Genomic DNA, 24,302 nt, shown 5'->3' on the forward strand with positions numbered 1-24,302 from the left:
TAATTATTTTTATCACTCGCGCTATCAAGGTCTAATTTTACAAGAAAGACATTTATTTTCTCGAAAGTGAAAAACAACGTGAAAATATACACAACATATGCATTAGGGTGAAGAAAACTGCAAGTTATATGAAACTCAGCTAAATCAAGCGAATAAGGCAACTAAAGAAAACAGTAAATATACGATGATACAATTGGCATACATACACACATGACATTGAGTTTTCATTGGCAAACATAGATACAGTCACAAACCAGTTCACAAAAAAATTGATTTCTGCATATGCGAACACAGCCAGACAGTGGTACCACAGTTGTTAATGGGGGATTTATAACAATGTGAACTAGACAATAGTAAAATCCCAAGAAACAACAGAGTGTGAGTAATGCGCAATAACATAAAATAAAACCTTGTTCGCTGAGTTAATACTGTCACAGGTAAGTCAGACGTCTCAACTTCAAGAACTTCATTTATTCTCTCTTTTTTTTTAATTGGACGCATTTTCTCCAGCAAGAGAAAATGCATTCTGGTCAGCGTAAAGAATCTAAATATCTCATTTGTCACTTCCTGTTTGTGGTGTTCACAGCCGACCATATTTAATATCTTCACAGACAGGCAAAAGATAAGGTCTGTTATGCTGTCACTTCTCAACTTGTTGAAACTGAAGCAATAGGTAAATGCATCTTCCATAGCTTTGACCAGGTCTATTAAGGACTCGTACAGGTACAGAAGGCATGATTCTCCGGGAAGCAAGCTGGAATTCTGAGTGGAGCAGCAAGCTGCTACATTCATTGCACTTCGTCTTTTTCACCATCTTCCGGGACACATAGCCACTGACGTGGAGCCACTGATCCGGGAGTCACTTTTGCCTCCAATGAGATCAGTCTAGTCAGGGACAAGCAACAATAATTTCATGAACTTCATTGAAGCGCCCCCCATCTAGCAGCTCATCCTGCTTATTCTGCAATTTTATTGAATTATTGTGGATTTCTGGACATAAAAGGCTGCTCGGAACTCCAGATGGTATGTTTCCACAGGGGGTGACTGTGCCAAACTGTAAAAACTGAGGCAAGTCACAGAGATCAAATATTTTGTCGGCGAAAGGTGACCATTCGAGCCAGACATTTGCTTCAGAATTCCAAAAATATTTCAAGTGCGTCTTGGCAGAGGCGAGACGTCATCAAATATTTATAGCCCAAAGTTTCCGTGACATGGTGCCGCATGGAAAGGGTGAGTTGGTTCACTCAGGAACCCACCCTCCTTAGGTACAGCTTTTTCCCAAGTTGCTAAGAACCCGTTAATAACATGCTTGCAGCTGCAGATGGTGAATCTGTCGTCGAAATGAGCTTCGCACACAACGCAAATCTTTTTCAGTGGTTTGTCAGCGTGAGAAATCATACACTCCGAGGCCTTGCTCTGTTCATTGTCGGCGGGAGCAGAGAAGAGAAACGCTTTCTTCCCTTATTTGCGGGCCGAAGCATATCCCGCATTGCATCCAGGTGCAAAGCAGTGTCTTTGCTGTTTACTCATCACTGTTGCATGGTCACATTGGCACGTATTGATCCCGAACAAGTCCAAATAGGCAAAGCGCAGACGTTGTGACTTGCGAGCACATGAGCAAGCGACTAAAAGTGCCGCACTAGCGGCTGGCAAGCGCTCTCGACCGATCACGGTGGCGACTTGCGCGCCGCTTTGCGGCGAGATGAACTACCAGCACGCCTCCTTTCAAGGCGCGGCCGGGACGATGCTGACACCAACGTTACTAGATCCTGCCAGTTCTCAAACTGCGGAGCTCCGCCTGACGCCGTTCCGTTGCGCTCCGCGTGGGGGCGCGCGCGACGGAGTTTGCCCATAGAGAAATAAAGGTTAAGAGTGGACACTCCCGTAGATCCCAGCGGCCCAATCGACCCTAGCACACCTAGTGGTTGGTGAGAGCAAGTGGCATGCGCTTCTTGTTTCGGTTTCACTGGCGCAAATTTTGAATTACTTTGCATAACCGACGTTTGGCTATGACGAAATTTCATGATTTCAGACCACTATTCATCGCCCAAATGGATAGTTTTTGTAGGTCGTTTTGATTTAGCGATTCCCTGTTTTGTTTTTTTCAGTGGTTCGTGCGAATCGGTCGTGACGTAATTTTTATTCCGATTAAGTTATAATAAAAAGAGATGCAGGTAATGATAATTCACTACAGTTTTATTCATCGCGCTTGTGTTTTTCTTTTGGAACGAGTGATCAATGTATATATCAGTCAAAGAGACAGAGTATCCGTAATGTTTTATTCAAAGGCAAGGTAGAGTCTGAAAATATAAAAAGCACAATATGACAAAGGTAGACAACAAATGCATCTCGCCTTACAAATAAATTGTAAAAAATACAGAGAGAACACAGACAACGCACACATCGCTAGAGTTGGCAGAAGCCGAGAAGCTGGTGAAGTATGACACACCGGGCCAGTGGGTAAGTAAGGATCTATGGCAAAAACACAGCGCACAATGCTGATGAAGAAGGAAGAAGTGACATATACACAGCAATGAAGTCGCGAATCACGCCTGGGGTTGAACGAAATAATGCATATAAAAAAAGAGCACACAGAAACCACACGACACAATATAGCAGAAAGGCAAAGGTGCAGTGTGCTGGCTGTGCTTAAGAACAGCTAGTCCAAAATGAAAAAAAAAAGCAGACTTGATGCCTGCTTGTCCTCAGAAGGGTAGGGCTTTGCAGCTTGCTCACTACGTGAAATACAAACTTTATGCTACAACACTGGCAGGTTTTGTGGCTTTTGTTATGCGTCGCCTTCATCAAAAACTTAAGATCCCAAGTGATTTGCGTCTAGGTGTTGCTGTGACGCTTGCGAGCTAAAATAGATTGTAGTCATCACTTATCCAGAATTGTGGACCTTAATTGGTGCTACGAGAGCGGTATTACAGGGCTAATAAATAGCAGAAGGAAACCACTTTGGCTCATTATTTTTCACAAAGGCTCTACATCGTACGTTATCACTCAAAAGATATATAAAAACAAAATGGCAGCGTCCGCAGCCCCATCAAACGCTACAAGTTTGAGTATTCTTTTGAAAATTTTGATGGGCGAGATGAGGAGGTTGATGAGAAGCTAAAATACGAAAAGCGTGATAACGTGAACCGTGCCCACTTCATACTGTGTTCCTTACCCGCTCGAAGACATTTCAACAAGCGGTTTTGTTATCGATATATTACTTGAGCTGGAGAGATAAAGCATACACAGTGACCAAGCGAGCCACAGTAAAGTGTACAGTCCGCCCGCATTTGCTACAAAAATACAGACAGGATACCCAACATTCTTTTTAAGGTTATGCAAATCACTTCGAGCGAATACACAGTGTCCCTACTCCTCATAGCGGGTAACCTAAACAATGTATGCAACGAAGGAGTGACTAGTCCAGTTGAGCTGAATATAAGCATATAAGAGCATAATGAAGTCTGCTGTAACGAAGTAATAACATAACAAAGCTATTGCAGGATTCGGCTCAACTGGAATACTTTAGTGTAAACCCGCCGCTTTGAACTTGTCAAGCTGTATGCCTGAAATTGAAGACTGGAACCTAACCCTATCTAAGTTTCGGTTCACTAAACGCACATGCCAACATAAACGAACCCGGCAAAACATTTTCAGAAACTTCGCGCGACACCAAGCAGAGCAGAAATGAAAATCGCCAACACTTGACAGATGGTGATACAAAACATCGCACACTTTCAGGTGATGTGCAGTGGCCTCAATTATGGCAAGAAAGTGAGATTCAAGTTGTTGTACGTATGCAAAAGCTGCTTCTGATGGCACAGTGAGATTCCCAAAAAGTTTGCTGGGGACGTGGTATGCTTTTAGCATTGTGAAATACTGGTCGGTACCCTTAAGCGTCTCACTGTCGTCTTTCAGTAACTGTGGGCAACTGAAACCGTCACATGCATTCCGAAGGAAGTGTTTGATGAGAAAACCAGCTACATAATATGCAGCGGAGTCATCGATAATATGGGAGTGAACGTTTGTCGCAAGTTCAGAGAGATCGTCTAGAGCGGGAAAGTCGTCAGGCTGTGGCTGTGCACACTCCTTATTATCCACAAGAGACGCACTGGTGAGGGAGACTGGCGAGAGCTGCTCCTGGAGGAGGTCACATTCATCATCCTCGACATTTCCGTACTCTGACAGCTTGAAGAGTTTTCTTATACAGATGTGCTTCAGGCCACAAATAAATTGTGCTACATTGGGGTTGGTGTTGCAATCCTGTTTTTGCCTAATGTGGCCAAATATGTTCTCCAGAGGATCCTGTTGAAGCCTGCGTGTTAACAGGTATTCAAAATTGTAATTTTTGGAGAGGTCGTCCCATAGTTGACAAATTGCCTGAATTGTAATTTCCCAACCTACGATGGTTTGTGGTTGACGTCTGCCAACAAACTGCCACGATGCAATCCAGGGAAGCTGGCCTCGGAGGAAGTCAATCAGCTCTGAATCATTTTTCATGATTGCATGCCGCAGCTTTTGCGAAGTTCTTTTTTTACTCGAGCTGTTCAAGGCATCAAAAATCCTGTCCATACGATCACAAAATTGAGCTGTAGTGATGGCCGAGGCAGGCAGCACCTTCGCATACACCAATGCCGTGATAGCAATCGAAACTGATGCACTGAGGACCTGAGTTGCTCTGCTGACCTTCATATTTTATTTTATTTATTTATACATACTGCAGCCCCTATTAGGGCTATTGCAGGAGTGGACATACAAATGATCAGGTAATAACAAGCAGAAACAAAAACATGAGCATATGGCACAAATTTGTGGTTCATAATACTACACAAGATACAGATTGAACAGAGCAAGAGCACAGAAAGCAAAAGAACTTGGAAATATCTACTTAACACGCATGTGATATTGCACTCAGAAACTGCTCCAAAGGGAGCCCGCGGGTATCGCCGGGTAGCAAGTTCCAGAGCTCAATAGTGAAGGGAAAAAAACTATACTTAAACAACTCAGTTTTGGGGTGAAGTGGTGTAATATTTAGCGCATGTTGACTCCTGGTGTGAACAGAGGGTGGTATGGCAAACTGCAGATACCTGTGAAGCGAGGGCAAGCGCGGCGAATTAATCAAGGTGTACAGGAGCTTTAAGCATTCTGAATGGCGCATGGCAGATAAAGAAGTTAAACCCAAAGGTGCTAAGTTGGACGTAGGCGAAAAATCCCGGTCATATCTTCGGCAGATAAAAGGGACGGCTTTTTTTTTTTGTATGGATTCTAGTTTTGCAATGTCGGACGCTTTGTGTGGATTCCACACGACACAACCGTATTCGAGTAAAGGCCGTACTAACGTTTTAAATATTAAGAGCTTGGTTTCTTTTGGTGCTACACGGAGTACGCGCTGTAAGTAACGCAATCTCTTCAGAGCTTTATTATACGTAATATCAATGTGTTTGGACCAAGACATGTTGTGAGTGAAATGAAGGCCGAGGTACTTATATTCCATTTTTCTTGTTAAATGACAACCATCGAATGAGTAGGGAAATAGATGAGCGGATGACCGAGTAGAAAATGTCATGCACACAGTTTTTTGGAAATTTACATTCATTTGCCAGGTTTGGCACCAAGTGCAAAAATTGGAAAATGAGTTGTTCAGTTTCTCCTGATCCTCAGCAGAAGTAATTTTTTGATAAATCACGCAGTCATCGGCGTATAGCCTAATCTGAGACGTTATGTTACCGGATATGTCATTAATAAATAATAAGAAAAGAAGGGGTCCAAGTACTGAGCCCTGCGGAACACCTGAAGTTACATCAGCGGTACTGGATGCCGTTGAGTAAAAAAATACATACTGCGAGCGGTGCGAGAGAAAACTAGATATCCAACCTACGAGCAGCGGGTTTTTTAATATGAAATTAAGTTTAAGTAAAAGTTTGGAATGGAGAACTGTATCGAAAGCTTTCGATAAGTCAATAAAAATAGCATCTACCTGATAACCCGAGTCAATGGCTTCAATAACATCATGACTAAATTCGGTAAGTTGAGTGATTGTACTGAAACCGCGTCTAAAGCCGCGTTGAAATTGGTTTAGAATATTATTAGCTTCCAGGAATTCTACTATGTGTTTGTATATGACGTGCTCCAATATTTTGCATGAGTGAGATGTCAAGGAAATAGGCCTGTAATTAGCCGGCGAGGATTTGCATCCAGCTTTAAAAAAGGGGAGCACTTTAGCAAGCTTCCATGATAATGGAACTGTTGCTGTTGCTAGGAATTTTTTGTATATTATCATAAGGTAGCGGCTTGTACATGAAGCATATCGTACTAAAAAGTTGTGGGGAATATTATCTGGGCCAGGGCTTTTTTTAGTGTCTAAGTTAAGTATCAAATTTAGAATGCCTTCTTCAGATAAACATACGTCACCAATTGTGGGTGCAGGGTTGGCCAGTGAAAATGTAGGTGTTTGAAAATTATCAATGGTGAAAACAGATTTAAAATAAGAATTAAATGCATTGGCTATTGTGACAGGATCGCTTGTGGAAGCTCCATGAATGTCCATTGTGTTTGGTTCCGTTGAACTCGGCAAGATGGAGCTCCAAAATTTTCTTGGATTTGTTACCATCAGGTTTTTCATTGTCACTTGGTAATAGAAATCTGTGGCGGCTTTAGTTTTGGCTCTTAATTCCTCTTTAAGTTTATTGAACTCATATAGTGACGGGGAGGTCTGACGTCTAATCGAACAATGTAACCTTTTTACGCGACGTGTCAGTTGTAACAACTCCCTCGTCATCCATGGCAACCGGACATTTTTTTTCTTAGTTTTTATTTGAATAAAGCGGGTGATACAAGAATGCACAAGACTTTCAAAGAAATAAACCAAATCGTTGACGTCGCTAGATTCACTAAGCCGTTCAAAATTTTCAAATGAATCCTCTAGAACTGCTAGGATACTGACGTCATCTGCATGGTTAAAGTCATGATGAGTTGAATACACAATATTCGGTGTGGGTACTCGACATGAGAGTGAGACGAAAACGGCTTTATGATCGAAAATTTCTTCAGTGACAATGCAGTTAAACGTGCTTTCTAAGAGAGTAGGGCTAACAAAGACTAAATCGAGAACTGCAGACTCTCTTGTAAATTCTCGAACAACTTGGGTTAGGCCGAGAAACAGAGAAAATTTCAGCAGCTCTGTGTCTGTTAGAGAGGGCGAATCGCTTAAAGACAGGGTGGACCATTGAATTCCAGGCGCGTTAAAGTCTCCCATAAGGATTATATTTCCGCTACTGTAGTTATGCTCACTATTAAAATTTGTCAAGGTGATCAAAGAATCCGCTGACGATCCCGGAGGTCGGTAAAAAACGCCTATTATGATAGTGATGTGCTCAAAGTAAAATTTGCACTACACTGACTCTATTCCGATAGGCCCTTGAATTGCACGAAACTTCAAGTCTGAACGAAAAAAAAAAGTGCCACCCCGCCTCCTCGCCCACTGTACCTGTCCGACCGAAGTACGGTAAATCCAGGGGGAGTGATTTCACTATCATGGATACTCTCATGCAGCCAGGTCTCAGTGACACCAACAATGTGCGCTCCATGTGCTAAAATTATTGATAAGAAATCAGGAAACTTGTTTACTATACTTCTAGCATTGATGTTTAAGAGGTGTAAGTTAGCGTTCTTCTGTTGTGGTAGTCATCGAGGACCGGGAGGAGGGAGTACAGTTTTGATACCTTTTGTGCGGCTGTTGGACCGAATGAGACAGAAGCATTGTCACAGTCGTGACGAACATTGTCAATGGAGACGTGATCGTAGATAATGCGGACGTTTGTGCCAGCATCTCTAAATGACTTTGTTGCTTCCCACAATTTTTTACGTATTATGTGTACGCGAGCTGTAAAATCCTCAGTAACGCGAACATTTGGGTCTTCGATGTTCCTGGCACTTTTCATAATCGCAACTTTGTCGTTGAAATCGAGGAGTTTAATGATAGTAGGAGGAGGACGGCCTTCGCTACCTTTCCCTAACAGATGGCATCTTTCGATTCGCGGGCATTCCATTTCAAGTTCATCTGTAATCAACTGTGACACGTTTGAAAGAAGTGACGCATTTGTTTCCTCGGGTTCTTTTGAAATGCCATGAAAAATAACGTTGTTTCTCCGGGATCGGTTTTCTAGGTTATCATTTTTTGCGGTAAGTTGTTCCACGATGAATTTCACTAAGTTAAGTTCTTGTTTTAGGGAACAGGTCCCCTCAGAAACAGCCGCTGATGCGGAGGTTGATTCAAGAGAAGCCACTCGAGATTCGAGGGCATCAAATCTAGAATTTACGGATTGACGAAATTGCTTGATTTCAGCTATATCGTCAGCCAGTTTTTTCTGTCCTGATAGTAGCTCATTCAACATGCTTTAACAGAACTATGCTGTCTGTCTCCTCAAGCTTTTCGTTGTTATCCATTGCCGAAAGGTTAGTGGCAGAACTGCTGCTTGAAGCAATATTACTGCCTTTGTTGGCTGAACTAGACTTTGCCTGTCTCTGAGGGCCTGGATTTGTTTCTACATCCCCGCTCTGAAGCAGTGTGCAAATGCAATGGAATAGATGCGAAAGCAATGAAAGGCACTTCAAAGCAAGACCATCAGAACAGTCAAATGGGCAAGGAAACAGCAGCAAGAAGCGATTATCAGAGCGATTATTAGAAAAAGGTTTCTGATGAACGTCCCGTTCAGTCAACTTTGGAGCCAATCGGAACCGCAACTCATGTGAGGATTGGTAAAGGCTTACAATGTGCGACCAGTTAACGATGTCATCCCCAATGTATAACTTGTGTGCTTGGACATTATAGCGCGTTGTTTTAATTAAATGCGGGACATCAAAAATGTAATATACCCACTCACCATTAACTTAAAAAAAAGGCTTTACTACAGTCACTCTTAGTTGGTTAGCGAGACTTACATTTGAACTGCCCTGGTCACAAATGACTGCTTTCACTGCAATATTAATGCTCCTAAGCTCCAAAATGAGTGACACCAGCAAGTTATGCATAACAGATGATGGTGTTGATGTGTCCCCTATAATAAAAGCAACCGGTTGAACCCACTTTCTCGAAAGGCCAACAAGAAGAAAAACCAGTGCTCGATCAGCGATGGTTGAAGTGCGATGAGTGCCATCATCTGTAAAACCCTGGACAACGTCTCTTGCAGCATCATAGTACAAATTCTTTTTGAGTGCTGTTTCGTCGAAAACTAAAGTGCACACTCGGTCCCGTTCATTCCAAGCTTGAGTATTTGTTGCAATGGAAGAAAGGATTCCTGGAATTATGCCTGGAGTCATCTTTACATTAGCTAGCCACCTCCTTAATGAACGCCGGGAGGGCAAAGAAAAATATGGAGCCAGAAATCGGTATGCTCGCGGACCTCGGAAGTTTAAGTGAAGAGCGAATTTCTTGAACCACACGGGAAACCGCTTGCCCTTGCGTTTGGGCTTCAAGCGAACATGAGCAGAAAGAAGTTTAAAAACCTCCTCGATGACGTGCGGTCGGATAACTTCAAAGGCCTTTGAAGTCGATGACGGTGCTTGGTGAGGCTGTCTCCGCAGTCTTTTGATAGTTTTCCGCTGTGCTGCTACTTTGGCTTGCAGATGTTTAATGGTTTGCTTGTACTTCATTGATGGAGACATTGTCGTTGGCACACAGGAACGCACTGCAATAAACAAAAAATGGATGTAAAAGCGAAGAACAACTAATCCCATACGAGCACTTTCCTCGCTCTTTCAGACCCAAGGTGCACAGCTTTCTGTGGTGCAATGTTTTCGATTCCACTACCTAAAAACAAACCATTCACAATGTTGACAATGCACAAAAAAATAAAAATCACTGAGAACCCACCCTTACATTTTGTAAGTGCACACGTAGTGTCCTTTTGAGGATAGTTTCCTCAGAATGTCCTAAACATAAAATAGCGCATTAAAAACAGCTGCAATAAAAGCATAGTCACTATTTTCTCTAGGGCACTCAGGTGTGGAGCTGTTGACGGAGACGTCTTCTGGAGGGTTTTGTGAAGCTTGTTCAGTGCCTCGGACAGTGCTGTCGGAACAATCTTGCGAGCGGCCTGCGGAAGTCTCTATATCAATCCACTCTGGTGTTGAAGTGAACATACAACTTACCGGTCACACAAGTTCCTTTTGTGACAGCTGAATGACTGGCTAAGGTTTTCTCCGGCAAGACGAAGTCAGCGGAAATTCTTTCACCAGCTACAAGGGAGCTGCCACCTGCAGAGGTTTGGTCAACAGTCAATTTCGGTAAAAAAAAAAGAAATCGCGACACTGAACGCACCCTGTTCATCGGAGCACCTCAATGTGAGGGAGCCGCTTTTTGAAGCCTCTACCGCAGGTCCTGAAGAAATGAAATTACGACAATGTATCAGTAAGAGGCTTAAAATAACACAAACTGAAGCTCATACGCACCTTGCAGTGCAGCTTCTGCAGCCATGTCACAGTCACTACTTGAAGCGACGCTCAGAGAACCTGCATATATGTGTAGTTGGTACAAGTTACAAAGCTTGTAGCATGGGGAAACTTAAACAGCTCTTTCAAACGCATAAATTGGTCGAACGTGGAAGAAAAGAGAAGGCACCAACTAGGAAACAAGTAATTTGTGATTTTTGGAATTATCAACAGTGGCAGCTTTCACTGATGAAAGGTATACGTACATGTGCACTCAGGCTTGAAGATAACGTGAAATAGCCCTTTAAAGTCTTTTAAAACAAGTTGCGCAGGTCAAGAGCATCAAAAAACGACAGAAATGTAAAGCTGCTGTTAGGAAGGTAATAGCCCACAATTCACAAAATTCAAGACTTTCCAAGTGTTACTTCTATAGTGAGGCTTCTCCATCGGCTACAAAGATCTTCACGGTTAACTGTCGCCACTGATTCAATACAAGTGGCTGCTATTGCACATATTTGAGTTTCAGTCAATCACTTACATGGTGCAGCTGGTTGCACACTGGGAACAGCCATTCTTGTAAGCCTTGTGTGCCCAGGGTCCATGAAACTTTGAGCAGTAAAATGGTCGCTACAAACCCTGTACGTTGCGTACAATAGGCTGGCCGGCTTACTAAGGAGATCATCGCGTCCAGCATACTGCATCCATGCTTTCATCCTGCATTGGCAATGAACTATCAGCTGAAAGGGGAAGTGCTTGAATAGTGATTTTTTATTGTTACCCTCACTGAGCAAGTACGAACAGTAAGCCTAAAGACATGCAAACCATACAAAAGCTTTAACACACCTGCCGTCCCGTGGTATGCGGAAGAAACTCGTCCCAGGCTTCTTGTGGGTTCTGCCATTGTTGAAGCACCACAATACACAGCAGTCACTGCCGTAGCTTGGACCGCCGGACGGCGTGGCGTCAGCGTGGTCTGAAAATGTTAGTAAGTGGATGCTTCGCTGTCAAATTACGAAAAAAGATATGTGCACGTCATAAGTGTACCAACAAACCCCTTTGAATGATTAGCTAATCGATGCACAATACAAAACCAGTGATACATCTCTGACTCATAAAACTCTGACTTGCAAAGATATACGTCAAGACCACGTACAAAGATCTTCAGAAGTTTCCAGGCTGCTATCCCTTGTAATGCAATGGTATCGCGGCCTGGGAACTTTAGAACATCTTCGTACGTACGCACTATCAGCAGTACCTTGGGAAGAAAAATCGCAGTTGAAATTTATGCGGTAAAATTATATTGGAAACGTCAAAAAAATTTGTGAGCAGCTTGCACTAGTGGCACAAGGCTAGCGAAAAAACGAAGATGATGGCCACTTGGCTAGTCCAGATTTGCCTCCGGCACACCAAGAATTATTCGTGTTCCGAGCCTTCGGGAAACGCGTCGTGAAGCATGCAAGGCCCAGCGATTGCTTCTCAATATTTTGCACCGAGCCTATGACCTACCTGCCTAGCTACGCTCAGCGCACAGACGCTCGCGTCCGTGGCAGACGCAGCACGCGTCGCCTCGGCTTGACGCCGTGCCGCCTTTGCTATACTGCATACGTTGCACAATGTTCCCGTCTAGCCGCCGCATAGAGCCAAAAAATTTCTTTTTAGCGAACCTCCCAGTCCTTACAAGCTTCAGAAAAAGGTTACAACTGCGTGAATGAGACGCCACGTAAGAAACAAACTCGCACACACGAAGCGCAACGTGTGTGTGCGCATATTTCTATGTTTGTTGCATGGTGTCTTATTCGCGCAGGTGAAACCGTTTTCTGAAAAAATGACCCAACAAGACCACCAACATGTCATTCAACAAGCTTCGCTTGAAAACGTGCCTCACCTGTTATCTCACGCACGAAAACGTCGACGCAGCCGACGTTGACGAAAGCGACGAAAGCTTCTCGCTGTCAGTCATGCATGGGCTTGTCGCTGGGTAGATGGTGTTTATGACAGTACGGCTGAAGAAAAATAATCGCATAAGGTGTGTTGAATAAATTGTTTTTATGTATAAAGAACATACCAAATTTGGGCGTATAATTATTATTTTGTAAAAACAATTCTGTTGCATTGATTATAACTGATTTTTTTTGCGCTTGCGCCCTCTGACGTTTGGTGAGAGCACTAGTTCGTTACGTAGTCGTGACGCACTTTCTGAGGCCAGGTTTCGCGGAGTGTCCGCTTTTGTCTTCTTCTTTCTCTATGGCTTGACGCCGTGCCGCCTTTGCTATACTGCATACGTTGCACAATGTTCCCGTCTAGCCGCCGCATAGAGCCACAAACTTTCTTTTTAGCGAACCTCCCAGTCCTTACAAGCTTCAGAAAAAGGTTACAACTGCGTGAATGAGACGCCACGTAAGAAACAAACTCGCACACTCGAAGCGCAACGTGTGTGTGTGCATCTTTCTATGTTTGTTGCATGGTGTCTTATTCGCGCAAGTGTAACCGTTTTCTGAAAAAATGACCCAACAAGACCAACAACATGTCATTCAACAAGCTTCGCTTGAAAACGTGCCTCACCTGTTATCTCACGCACGAAAACGCCGACGCAGCCGACGTTGACGAAAGCGACGAAAGCTTCTCGCTGTCAGTCATGCATGGGCTTGTCGCTGGGTAGATGGTGTTTATGACAGTACGGCTGAAGAAAAATAATCGCGTAAGGTGTGTTGAATAAATTGTTTTTATGTATAAAGAACATACCAAATTTGGGCGTATAATTATTATTTTGTAAAAACAATTCTGTTGCATTGATTATAACTGTTTTTTTTTGCGCTTGCGTCCTCTGACGTTTGGTGAGAGCACTAGTTCGTTACGTAGTCGTGACGCACTTTCTGAGGCCAGGTTTCGCGGAGTGTCCGCTTTTGTCTTCTTCTTTCTCTATGGCTTGACGCCGTGCCGCCTTTGCTATACTGCATACGTTGCACAATGTTCCCGTCTAGCCGCCGCATAGAGCCACAAACTTTCTTTTTAGCGAACCTCCCAGTCCTTACAAGCTTCAGAAAAAGGTTACAACTGCGTGAATGAGACGCCACGTAAGAAACAAACTCGCACACTCGAAGCGCAACGTGTGTGTGTGCATCTTTCTATGTTTGTTGCATGGTGTCTTATTCGCGCAAGTGTAACCGTTTTCTGAAAAAATGACCCAACAAGACCAACAACATGTCATTCAACAAGCTTCGCTTGAAAACGTGCCTCACCTGTTATCTCACGCACGAAAACGCCGACGCAGCCGACGTTGACGAAAGCGACGAAAGCTTCTCGCTGTCAGTCATGCATGGGCTTGTCGCTGGGTAGATGGTGTCTATGACAGTACGGCTGAAGAAAAATAATCGCGTAAGGTGTGTTGAATAAATTGTTTTTATGTATAAAGAACATACCAAATTTGGGCGTATAATTATTATTTTGTAAAAACAATTCTGTTGCATTGATTATAACTGTTTTTTTTTTGCGCTTGCGTCCTCTGACGTTTGGTGAGAGCACTAGTTCGTTACGTAGTCGTGACGCACTTCCTTAGGCCAGGTTTCGCGGAGTGTCCGTTCTTGTCTTCTTCTTTCTCTATGGTTTGCCCGACAAGTTGCTGCAAGTCGCGACAGACACGGACGGCCGGACGACCGTTGTAAACAACCCGCTGCAGTGTGCTTGGTAACGTTTGCGCGAGTACCCGCAGATGTTTGTAGACTGTGCTGGCAAGTGTATGAACCATGCCACGCTGTTTCGTGCCCGGGTGTAAAAGCGGGTACCATTCCGTTCTACCTTCGGGTGAGACATTTTTTCAGGCCACCCCGAGACGCCGAACGCCTTGCACTATGGCAGCGAGCAGTACCCAGGCAGGACAAAAAGCTTTCAAGCACGTGTTCTGTTTGTGACCTTTACTTCAGCGATGAAGACATTTCGAAAGTCTTCGAGCACAACATTTGTGGTGAGCTGGTAACGATGCCGCGCGACAAATGGGCACTGGAAGACGACGCCGTGCCTCGGCTGTTTCCGTATTGCCCGAGTTACCTTTCGAAACCGACACGGAAACGCAAGGCTCCTGCTCGCAGACTCTCCCCGGCAAAAAGCAAGCGTCGAAAAGGACAAGGTGAGCAGTTGATTTCAGCAGTTGGTGATAGCAACAACGAAGCAGAAAACATCGGGACGACGGATAGTAGTGAACCTTTGTTTGACATGCTAACTCGCTTGGCCGAAGGGGGACAGAAGATTGAAGGTTGGTTTCTTGGCGTTGCTGAACAAACGGCACTACTGTACAAGCTTAGCATAAGAAGTAACATTCCCCGTGTGGAAACGTCAGTGGCGCTGTCGGAGAACCTCGAAGTAACTGTCTGCGCAAATGGTCGAATCGTGCCTCGCTGCGTCTACGCCGGGGAGCCGAGCATTGAAATGAACTCGTTTGATGACTTGAAATGTTTGATCCGGTACATTTAAAAGCTTAAGCTGTGCCAGGGATGCCCTGCTGAAAAGTACCCGAAGATCGCATCATCACTGGTGGCCAAAAAAGAAGGTGAAAAGTGGAGACGCAACACCTGCACTGTATTGAGCTTTAACGCTACATGTGCTCAATGTAGGACCTTGAACAAGCGTTTTCTGCAGCGTACAAAGCAGCGCGAAGACTGCAGGAAAAAGCAGAGGGTTTGCTTGAAGTCGCTTCGACGTAGAGCAATTCGCGCGACCTCAAGGCGAGAAAAAATGAAAGAAGAACTTGTTTTGATGAAGAAGCAGCTGAGTGCCGTTACGGAGGAAGCAATTGACAGCACTCTTAGCGTTCTTCCAGCCAGGCAGCAGTTGGCCTTTAAGACAGCTGTCATGGCAGCGAAAGTGAAGTCGAGAAATGGTCGGCGATATGATGCCGAGTGGCCCATGACCTGTCTGCTACTGCACATCTCAAGCCCGAAAGCCTACTCTTTGATTGCTGACATGCAACTGCTACCGCTGCCATCAAAGGCTCGCCTTCGCCAAATAATAAAGGGCATTCCATGAAAATATGGTTTTAATCAAGTTGCGCTTCGCAGCATCAAAGGCCATTTCGCTGATAAAGTACATCTAAGACGGCTAGGAATATTGCTCCTTGACGAGGTCAAGTTGAAGCAGGGCGTCTCCTTCAATAAGGCCTCATGCAAAATGGACGGCTTTGTGGACTATGGCGAGGTTGCAGCACCAAACTGAGATAAACTTGCCGACCACGCATTGGTACTGATGTTCGTGCCACTATTCGAAGATTAGGTGCAGCCAGTCGCCAGCTTTGCAACAAAGGGAGCAGCTCCTGGGAAAGTCCTTACAGAACTTGTCATGAGTACGTTCTGGAACTTCATAAGAACAATGCATCAGTGCTGGCTGTAATCAGTGACGGGGCTGGCAACAACAGATCTATGTGGAGCCAGTTTGGAGTTTTAGGCAAACTTGATGCACCGCGCCATTTTATTGAACATCCCTGGGAGCCATCGCAAAATATCTACTTCATATGTGATGTGCCACACATCGTCAAGTGTATCAGGAATCACCTGAGGAAGCACACATACGGAATGGTAAAGAAAAATCCATGCGCAAATGTTCAGTGCAGTTTAACAGTTTGATTTTGTTATTTCCAGGCAGGCAACCTTCGCATATATTTTGGGCATTATGTGACACTCTATGAAACAGAGAAAAATAAGCATGTCCGAGTCGTGCCGAAACTCACCGAGGCACATGTTGCCCCTGACAACTTAAGAAAAATGAGTGTCAGACTGGCTACTCAGGTAAAGTTTGTTTTTGTAAAAGCATGCTGTTTTTTTATTTTGTGTACTTACATGTGGAAAAAATGTAATGCTTTCTGTACAGCTCTTCAGCCGTGGGACAGCTGTTGGAATACGCGTCTACAGGGAAGCCAAGGTCGCTGGCTTAGAAGATTCAGAAGGCACTGAGACCTTTACAAGAATGGTGAACGACGTATTCGATGCGCTCAGCATAAAGCTTCCGTCCCGGGGAATCAGGCGCAATTCCAAGGAGATACAGGCAAGCAGCTCAACCAATCTTTCTGGAGCCTAGTATCCCAGTACGTATGCCGTCAATGGGCATCATTGTTCAATCAATTATTTTTTGTCAGATCATAAAGCAGTTCCTGGACGTCTTAAATGTGACCGAGAAAAATGCATTGGAGAAAGGCACAAAGCTTTTTGCCTCTCAACTGACAATGGAGTCCCTACGTGTAACGTTGTTGTCTACGCTAGACATCATCAGTTATCTCTTCAACAAGGACGCAGCGTACGTGTTGACTGCCAAGCTAAACCAGGACCCCTTGGAGGTAGCACGAATTATTTTGCTTTTAATTTAGAATGTATTGACGTAATGGACTTTCCCTCTAATGATTGTTATTTCTCTTTCAGCGGCATTTCGGTCTCGCACGTTCATTTGGAGGTGATGAGTCGCACCCTACAGTCGTGAATTTTACACAGATTTTCCGCCTGTTGAGCCTGTACACACCCATCAAGACAGCGCTACGTGGAAGTGTTCAAGGCGAATTAAATGCTGTGCTCGTTTCTGTGGAAGACACATTGAAGACCGCTGGAGAAGCTCACAGGTCAAAAAGAGCTAACTTGCGCACTGAGATTGAAGCCAGGCTACTGAAAATGACATCATTTCTGTATTACATGTATTACTCCTGACCAAATGAGTGATGAGCACACCTACTTCATAGGTTCACCAGACGACAGTGTTGTGTACTACTTAGCTGGATATGTTGTACACAAAATGACCAAGCGTAAAGAGTGCCAGTTGTGTCTACAGGACGTTAGTTCAGAAGCTCCTGTCATTGGCTCTGATGCATACTTAACTACATACCGGAGCTTCAAGGAAGGCAGCCTTAGGCACCCCAGCATCACTTCATCAGAGTTGTAAATGAATCTATTTCATTTTCTCTTGATGAAGAAGGTCTCTGTGCGGACCTGTTTTGGAAGGTCTTGGACGAGTTGGATGAGTGCGATCTGACGAGGCTGGGTTGCGACCAGCACAAGCCCACGTTCACGTGTCAGGTACTGTATTTTTTCATCGTGACACGAATGCATTTTTACGCCAGGGATGTCAACCGACGCCTTCAAACCCGCGAGAAAGTTGCCATCGCCACCAAGAAAGCTCGCCTATTGTGTAGCCGTTGAACATTTGCATTGTGTGCGTGTGCCTTGGGCCTCGGCAATAAACGCATTTCGCGGCACTGAGAATACAAGTTCCGCTTTTTTACTCAGTTTTTGTTTGCAGTAATGAATATCCGCAAACATTGGCCGCACGTTTGCGGGCAGCTTCGCCGCTATAGCTTTGCTTTTCATTCCGCTCATATATATATATATATATATATATATATATATGAAGTTTATTGCTACATAAACACAAAACATGCATAAGTAGCAAGGATGGCGGAATAAAAGCTGCTTAAAGGCAGCTTGACTAGTCCCACCTCTCCATACAATAGCAGCAGCAACATGACAAGAATTCACACAAAAAATGCACTTGTTGACAACCTTAAAGTAGATACACAGAGCAAGGCATTAAATAAATGGAAATTTAGCTCATTCATAGAAAAAAAACGACAGGATACTTAATTCGAAAACAAAAAAATTAATGTTAACATTAATAGTAACAGTTGAAATGATGCGTATTTAGAAATGTAATGTAATACATAAAGCATCACCCGATTGTTCGAAGAGGTCCCTAATGGTAGTTTAAATATGAGACGCATTGAACGAGTATTTCAAGGCAAAGAACGGCCATTTACAACGCGCGCCGCCGGCTTCCTGCTGCACAGCAACGGGCTAACCGTGGCCGCCGCGCCGTCTAGTGAGCGGAAACAAAATGGGGCCACGCATCAATGGCAGCCGCCGTGGGACTTTGAGAACTGGCAGGATCTAGTAACGTTGGCTGACACCTCTCCTTTTAGCAGCCCACCCACGGAGGAAGCTTCCTCCGTGAGCCCACCATACCGAGGTGTTGCCATGGTTGTGAGACTACCTTTGGCATGAGCGAGTCTATGCTGTGTTCATAGCTTGTGCTGTTTAACCGTAGGTGACCAATAAGCACTGTTTCGATTAACCGATGAATTTTACTGCACAGCACATAGAAATCCAGCCACACAAGCCCGTTTAGTTCCATTAATGAGGCATTTTCGTTTAAGCGAGTTTCGTCTATTGGGAGCCCACTGTACTTGGCAGAGTCTATCTTGGTTACGACGTCCTCAAGCGTCGACATGTGACAGTATTCTCGTTCGAGTGCCTTGTTTCAACAGGATCCAGGCGAATTCTTATCTTGTCTTTCTTTACCACTACTGCCATTTGACTTGCCCATTCAGTCGGTTCGATGACAGGTGCGAGGACTCCATTTACTTCCATTCTGTCTAGTTCGGCCTTGACCTTTTCACAGAGAGCTAGTGCAACGCTACGGGCGGGCTCGACTACGCCTTGAAATCCCTTGTGTAGGTTCATGTGGCAAACCACGCCACGCAGCTCACCAAGGCCTTTGAATGTGTCAGCAAATGGTTTTGCCATTTCATGAAGTTGGTTCTCTGTAGTTGTGAGTGTGGCCACAAGTTGAATGAGACCTAGCTTATGAGGCAGTTCACCGCTGAGAGTTGTTGGCACGCGGCCTTGCACAACGGAAAAATGTGCTTATCAGCGTAAGCTTATCAGCGTGTTTGCTTGTTGCTTGTAGGGTAACTCTTCGCATTGCTTTTTTCTTCTGCCCAAAAAACATCTTAAGCAATGTGTTACTTGCTTCCGGTTGCGTGCTCGTAACTGCTTTCAGTTGCTTGAGCGAAATCACTGAACAGTTCCCTACGGTGTCTATGTTGCAGAGCACTGGCTTTCCCTCAATCTTGATCTCGGTCTTCCAAACTCCACTCGTTTGCATGTGGGTTTGCGAGACAGCATGAAGAAAGTAATTTCCTTCGCATTCGAGACTATCAACGTTTTGGGTCTTTATCTGGGTCGCGTTCCTTTTGCTGGGCTTCTTTGACCGACAGGCGCTCGCAAAGTGGTTGCGTTTCCCGCATTTCTTGCACGTCTTGCCTTCTGCGGGGCAGGACTGATTCCTGTGAAGCGCGTATCCACATTTCGTGCATGTTCTGTCGTTTTGTACAAAGTTGACCTCTTCAGGGCAGTCCGTGCGTTTGTCAGCGTTGCCATGACTTCCTTGGGTCGTTCTCTGTATTTTTTACATTTGCTACTTGCTTCATTTTCTCGTGCGACGAATTTCGATGAGCTTGTGAAAATCTGGGTTGTCGTTGATTAACCGGCTTTGTAGACACTTGTCTTTTATACCTAGCATGATGCGACTCTTCAACATTCTCTCTTCAAGTAGCCCATACTGGCAGTTGCGAATGAGCGTTCGGGGTTCTGTGAGTCATTCATCGAAACGCCCTCCCGGCTTTTGATCTCTCGTGTCAAAAACGAAGTCGTGGTGGTACGCGAGGTTGACAACGGGCTTGCAGTGTTCTGCTTGCCTACATCAATAAGGTCTGCTGCACCTTCAAAATTAAACGTGCGGTAAATCCTCCATCCCTCTTCTCCAATTATGACGATAAACGTTGCCGCTTGAACTTCTTTCGGCTTATCGGACAGTCCAGTCGCAGTGGCATAGAGCTTGTAGTCGCTTTCCCAAAGTTTCCATGCTACCCGAAGATCTTGCATCGTATCCGGGGGCTTCGGTGCTGGGAGCAAAGGCATAACAGTAGCTGTAGCCATGGCGAGGCTGCACGAGTGCTTAGTTGTCCGGCGAAGGCTTCTGGTTGGGCCGACAGAGCTGGGTTTACTTCGTCGGGTCTTGTGACACCATGTGAGACGCTGTGTGAGCCTGCACAAATTGAAAAGGAAATGTTAGCCATTGTATACGAATGCACCAAATTTCACGACTATGTCTTTGCACAGCCAAGCATTTTGGTGGAAACTGACCACCACTCACTCGAGGAAATCTTAAAGACACCGCTTCACCAGTGTTCATTACGTCTACAAAGGATGCGACTGACAATCCACAAGTATTAACTTTGGATAATATATAAACCAGGAACCTAGATGTTTAGAGCAGATGCCTTGTCTCGGTCTCCGTCAAAACAGAAGGTGCCGGAAGAAGAACAATTCCAAGTAAATGTCATGCAAGAGTTGTCAGTCTCCACCGAAAAACTGCAGCAGATCAAGCATGAGACAAGTCAAGACAACAGCCTATGTACCCTAAAGGAATACGCAAGTACCGCATGGCCAGACGACAAAGGTCAGTCCCTGAACAAATTCGAGCTTATTGGCCGTACCGTGACGAGATCCATGTCGAAGATGATATCTTCTTTCGATCCAACCGACTGATCATTCCCAGCAGCATGAGGAACCATGTCTTAGACATTTTGCATGCAGCCCATGGAGGAGCAGGAAAAATGAAGCAATGCGCCAGAGATGATATGTTTTGGCCTGGCATGTCAGCAGACATTCAAGAGAAAGCAGATCAATGTGCACTCTGCCGGAAACATAACCTCAGGAACCAATGACTGCCGATGATGAGCCACGAAATACCCAAACTACCCTGGCAAACAGTTGGCATCGATTTTTTCTGCCACGAGGGAGAGGAATATATGGTCATTGTCGACTTCTACTCGTTCTACTTTGAGATTCGACGCCTAAAGCACACGACTGCTGAAGCCGTCATCATGTTTTGCCAAGTAGTCCTCGCTACTCATGGTCTACCTCGTAAGCTTATCAGCGACAATGGACCACCATTTAACAGCCACAAGTCTGCTGAATACATAAGTCAGTGTGACATCGAGCACACCACATCGAGTTTGCACTATCCACGGTCCAATGGGACGGCGGAACGAGCCGTCCAAAAGGCAAAAAGAAACTTCTTCATAAGACCACCTACGGGAACCCAGGGTTTTACGTCTTACTTGAGTGGAGAAACACTCCAAGAGACAAGCTGTTGCAGTCCCCAGTCTAGCGACTGATGGGAAGAAGAACAAGAACACGGCTGCCTGTTCACACCAAGCTACTAGAGCCTAACACAATGCCTCCCAAGCAGGTGGCGGCAAGGCTCAAGGAGATCCGCCAGCAGCAGAAAACGTACTACGGCAAAGGCACAAGAGACCAAGCAAGTTTACATCCTGGATTCGAAGTCGCAGTGTTTAACAGCCGAATTTTCAAGTGGCATTCAGTGATTGATAATGTTTGGTGCTTTGTGACGCAAGGGCCATTTGATGGCCAAAGAGCACCAGTTCATGGGACAAGAGATGTGAACAATAATTGTGATTAGCGGCTGTATAGGGGCCTTAAAATTGCTCGGCCTAAAGCGGGTAAAAACATAGAATAAAATCATGACCATGCCGTGAAAAGTGTGTGGTGTTAATGGATGCCGAGAGTTTGTGATAATGAAAACCATGGCGGACATGTATGTCATTAGCACAAGTGCGTCGATAGTTCACACCCTTGCGTCAAAGGGCCATGGGGCAAGTACTTTGTTGAGTGTAGCCACCGCAGCGGAGACCTCTCTGGAGAGGTCGCGCTACGGAATGCTTGGGTATATGATATGAAATGCACGAACTTCTCTCAAAAAAAGCTAACGACGATTTATGTGTGAAAAGTGGTTCCCTACCGACGAACATTGCAGGATAAAATCGTATCTGCAGTCGGTAGGGTAATCAAAAGTGTTGTCTTCTCAGCGTGTCTAATTCTTTACACTGGATCAGAATGTGAGGTATGGTGAGCGCTTCTCCACATCTATCACACAAAAGTGGATTGCCACCAGACAAAAGAAATAAATGTGTAGTGTATGTATATCATCTTCTTAACCTTGTAAGTATTGTCACGGAGTCGTGACGTGGCCGAAGACAGAAGACTTCGTGTTGGGATTTAACTGTTTATTTGGGCGAACCTGTGCCCGGTAAACGGAAAGTCCAATTACAGCAGCAGTCTTGTACAGATAGCAGTCTCGGACTAATAGAGGCGAACGGAGCGTCGGCCTTCGATCAACAACTGACAAGCGGCGAAGCGCGTCCGCATTTACACTCTTGCCGTCGAAAGTTCTAGCGTTATCGCTGGCGGTGGCGTAGGTTCCAGAACAATCTGTACCGTTCGCACAGTGGGCGTGATCTTATCGAAATGATCTACTACAGTCCGGAACCTTCACGAAAACGGCAGGCGCGGTTTGCGCTGAGAATCGTGTGGTGTTTTGGGACGATAACAAAAACTTGGGAAATGGAACGTGGCATTATTACTTCTGTGTGGCGTAATTTTGATACTGGTAGCCAGTGACCAAGTTGCGGCTGGATGACATGCAATCTATTACCTTTGTGTGTGTCCCATATCCTCTGCTATTATAACCCCTGAGCATTTGCTTTAGAAAAGGTTTTCAGTCGAGTGCCGAAATCGGTATCAATGTATTGGTAGCGGTTTTGTTGGTGGATCCAGCTAGCTGGTCCACCAGAACGTTGCCTTGTATTTCGCGATGTCCTGGCACCCAACAGACAACAACATGCTACTTGGATGAGTAGACTGTACATAATAGTGAATAAAGCGAGACAAGAACAAGGTTTTTGTGCTTTTCAAGAGTTTTCAGAGCTTTTACTACGCTTACGAATTCTGTGTAAATTAATGCCTTGTGTAGTTCTATTTGTTTAATGTGTTTAACAACCGCAAGTATCGCATAAGCTTCACCGGTGAAAATGCTTGTATGAGAGTGCAAGACTCCAGCTTCCAAAAAAGATTTCCGACAACTGCGTACGAGACAGCAGTGTTGGACTTTGAAGCATCCGTAAAGAACTCAGGAAATTTGTATTTCCGTTGTAGTTATAAGAAGTATGTCTGGATATGTGCAATTGGTGCATTTTCGTAACCTCCAAGGAAGACACGTCACAATCTATCACCTGCCACTTCCACGGGGGCAGGCATACTGTGGGAGTCATCAAATGGTCTTCAAGTGGCACACCTGTTTTCTTCGCTAGGCCCCTCACACGGAATGAGTAGGGCTGTCTCATAGAAGGCCGTTTTTCAAACACAGCAAGGCTTGACAGGTTTTTGATTGTGGTTTGTGATGGGTGATCCTTCTCTGCGTTTACATCAAGTTAATATTTTAAAGACATTTAACATCTCTGTAGGTGGAGCGACCATTTGTTCTATTCAACGTACAGGCTTTCCACGGGGCTAGTGCGAACAGCACCCGTAGAGAGACGGGTGCCTAGATGATGAATACGATCAAGCATTTTAAGGGCAGTAGATGTCGCAGACTGATATGCTATTCTATAGTCTAGGCGGGTACGTACAAGGCTTTTATACAAATTCATTAAACACTTCTAGTCGCTTCCCCACGTAGTGTGTGACAACACTTTTAGAATGTTTTTATGCACTTGTTTATTAAATATTTGATGTGTGCTATGAAGGTTAGCTTGGTGTCCAAGATTATGCCTAAGAATTTGTGTTCAGTATTAACAGAGACGTTGACCATGCAGTTGAATATCGGGTTCTGGATAAATGCCTCTCTTCCTGGAGAACAAGAGACGTGCTCTTCTGTGCATTCAGACGGAACCCGTTTTGTTCAGCCCAATTGGAGACTTTGTTTAAACTATGCTGAACCTGGCGCTCACACATGGCCAGATTGCAAGATCAAGCTGAACGTCATTGACATATGTACAATAAAACATATTGCGAGAGATGGACAAGTGCAAAGAATTCATTTTGATGAGAAAAAGTGTGCAACTAAGTACACTACCTTGTGGCACGCCTGTTTCTTGGACAAATGTTTGGGAAAGAATGCTGCCTACTCGAACTCAGAATGTCCTGTTTGACAGGTAGCTTTTGATTAGAGTGAACATTCTGCCACGCACGCCAAGGTCGGACAGG

At 44.7% G+C, this 24,302-nt stretch overlaps 2 protein-coding genes across 2 annotated transcripts in view; both read right to left on the reverse strand.

The window, feature by feature from the left end:
• Window positions 1-2,260: 2,260 nt before the first annotated feature.
• LOC142767560 (uncharacterized) lies at window positions 2,261-13,055 on the reverse strand. The gene is made up of 7 exons (XM_075869482.1): window positions 12,991-13,055; window positions 11,272-11,401; window positions 10,967-11,142; window positions 10,450-10,509; window positions 10,319-10,378; window positions 10,150-10,254; window positions 2,261-9,686 (listed from the first exon to the last, which is right to left on the reverse strand). Exons 3-7 carry the CDS (start codon window positions 11,139-11,141, stop codon window positions 8,890-8,892), a joined length of 1,197 nt encoding a protein of 398 aa, XP_075725597.1. The 5' UTR covers window position 11,142; window positions 11,272-11,401; window positions 12,991-13,055; the 3' UTR covers window positions 2,261-8,889.
• A 5,107-nt stretch (window positions 13,056-18,162) lies between these two features.
• Window positions 18,163-24,302, reverse strand: part of LOC119179773 (uncharacterized) — a 252,867-nt gene continuing 246,727 nt past the window's right edge. The window contains exon 4 of the mRNA XM_075869480.1: window positions 18,163-20,280. Coding sequence (XP_075725595.1) covers window positions 19,767-20,280 — 514 coding nt within the window. The 3' untranslated portion in view covers window positions 18,163-19,766. The remainder of the gene's footprint in view (window positions 20,281-24,302) is intronic.

This window comes from Rhipicephalus microplus, chromosome 7, assembly GCF_043290135.1.
Source record: "Rhipicephalus microplus isolate Deutch F79 chromosome 7, USDA_Rmic, whole genome shotgun sequence".
Classification (NCBI taxonomy): Eukaryota; Metazoa; Arthropoda; class Arachnida; order Ixodida; family Ixodidae; genus Rhipicephalus; species Rhipicephalus microplus.

What these genes read in the sequence shown, in the direction of transcription:
- LOC142767560 (XM_075869482.1), bottom strand. Translation starts at nt 11,141, where the DNA reads ATGAAAGCATGGATGCAGTATGCTGGACGCGATGATCTCCTTAGTAAG. An exon ending in TGTGCAACCAGCTGCACCAT is followed by an intron (nt 10,510 to 10,966) that starts GTAAGTGATTGA and finishes ACATATATGCAG; the next exon opens with GTTCTCTGAGCGTCGCTTCA. An exon ending in AAAAGGAACTTGTGTGACCG is followed by an intron (nt 9,687 to 10,149) that starts GTAAGTTGTATG and finishes TGTTTATTGCAG; the next exon opens with TGCGTTCCTGTGTGCCAACG.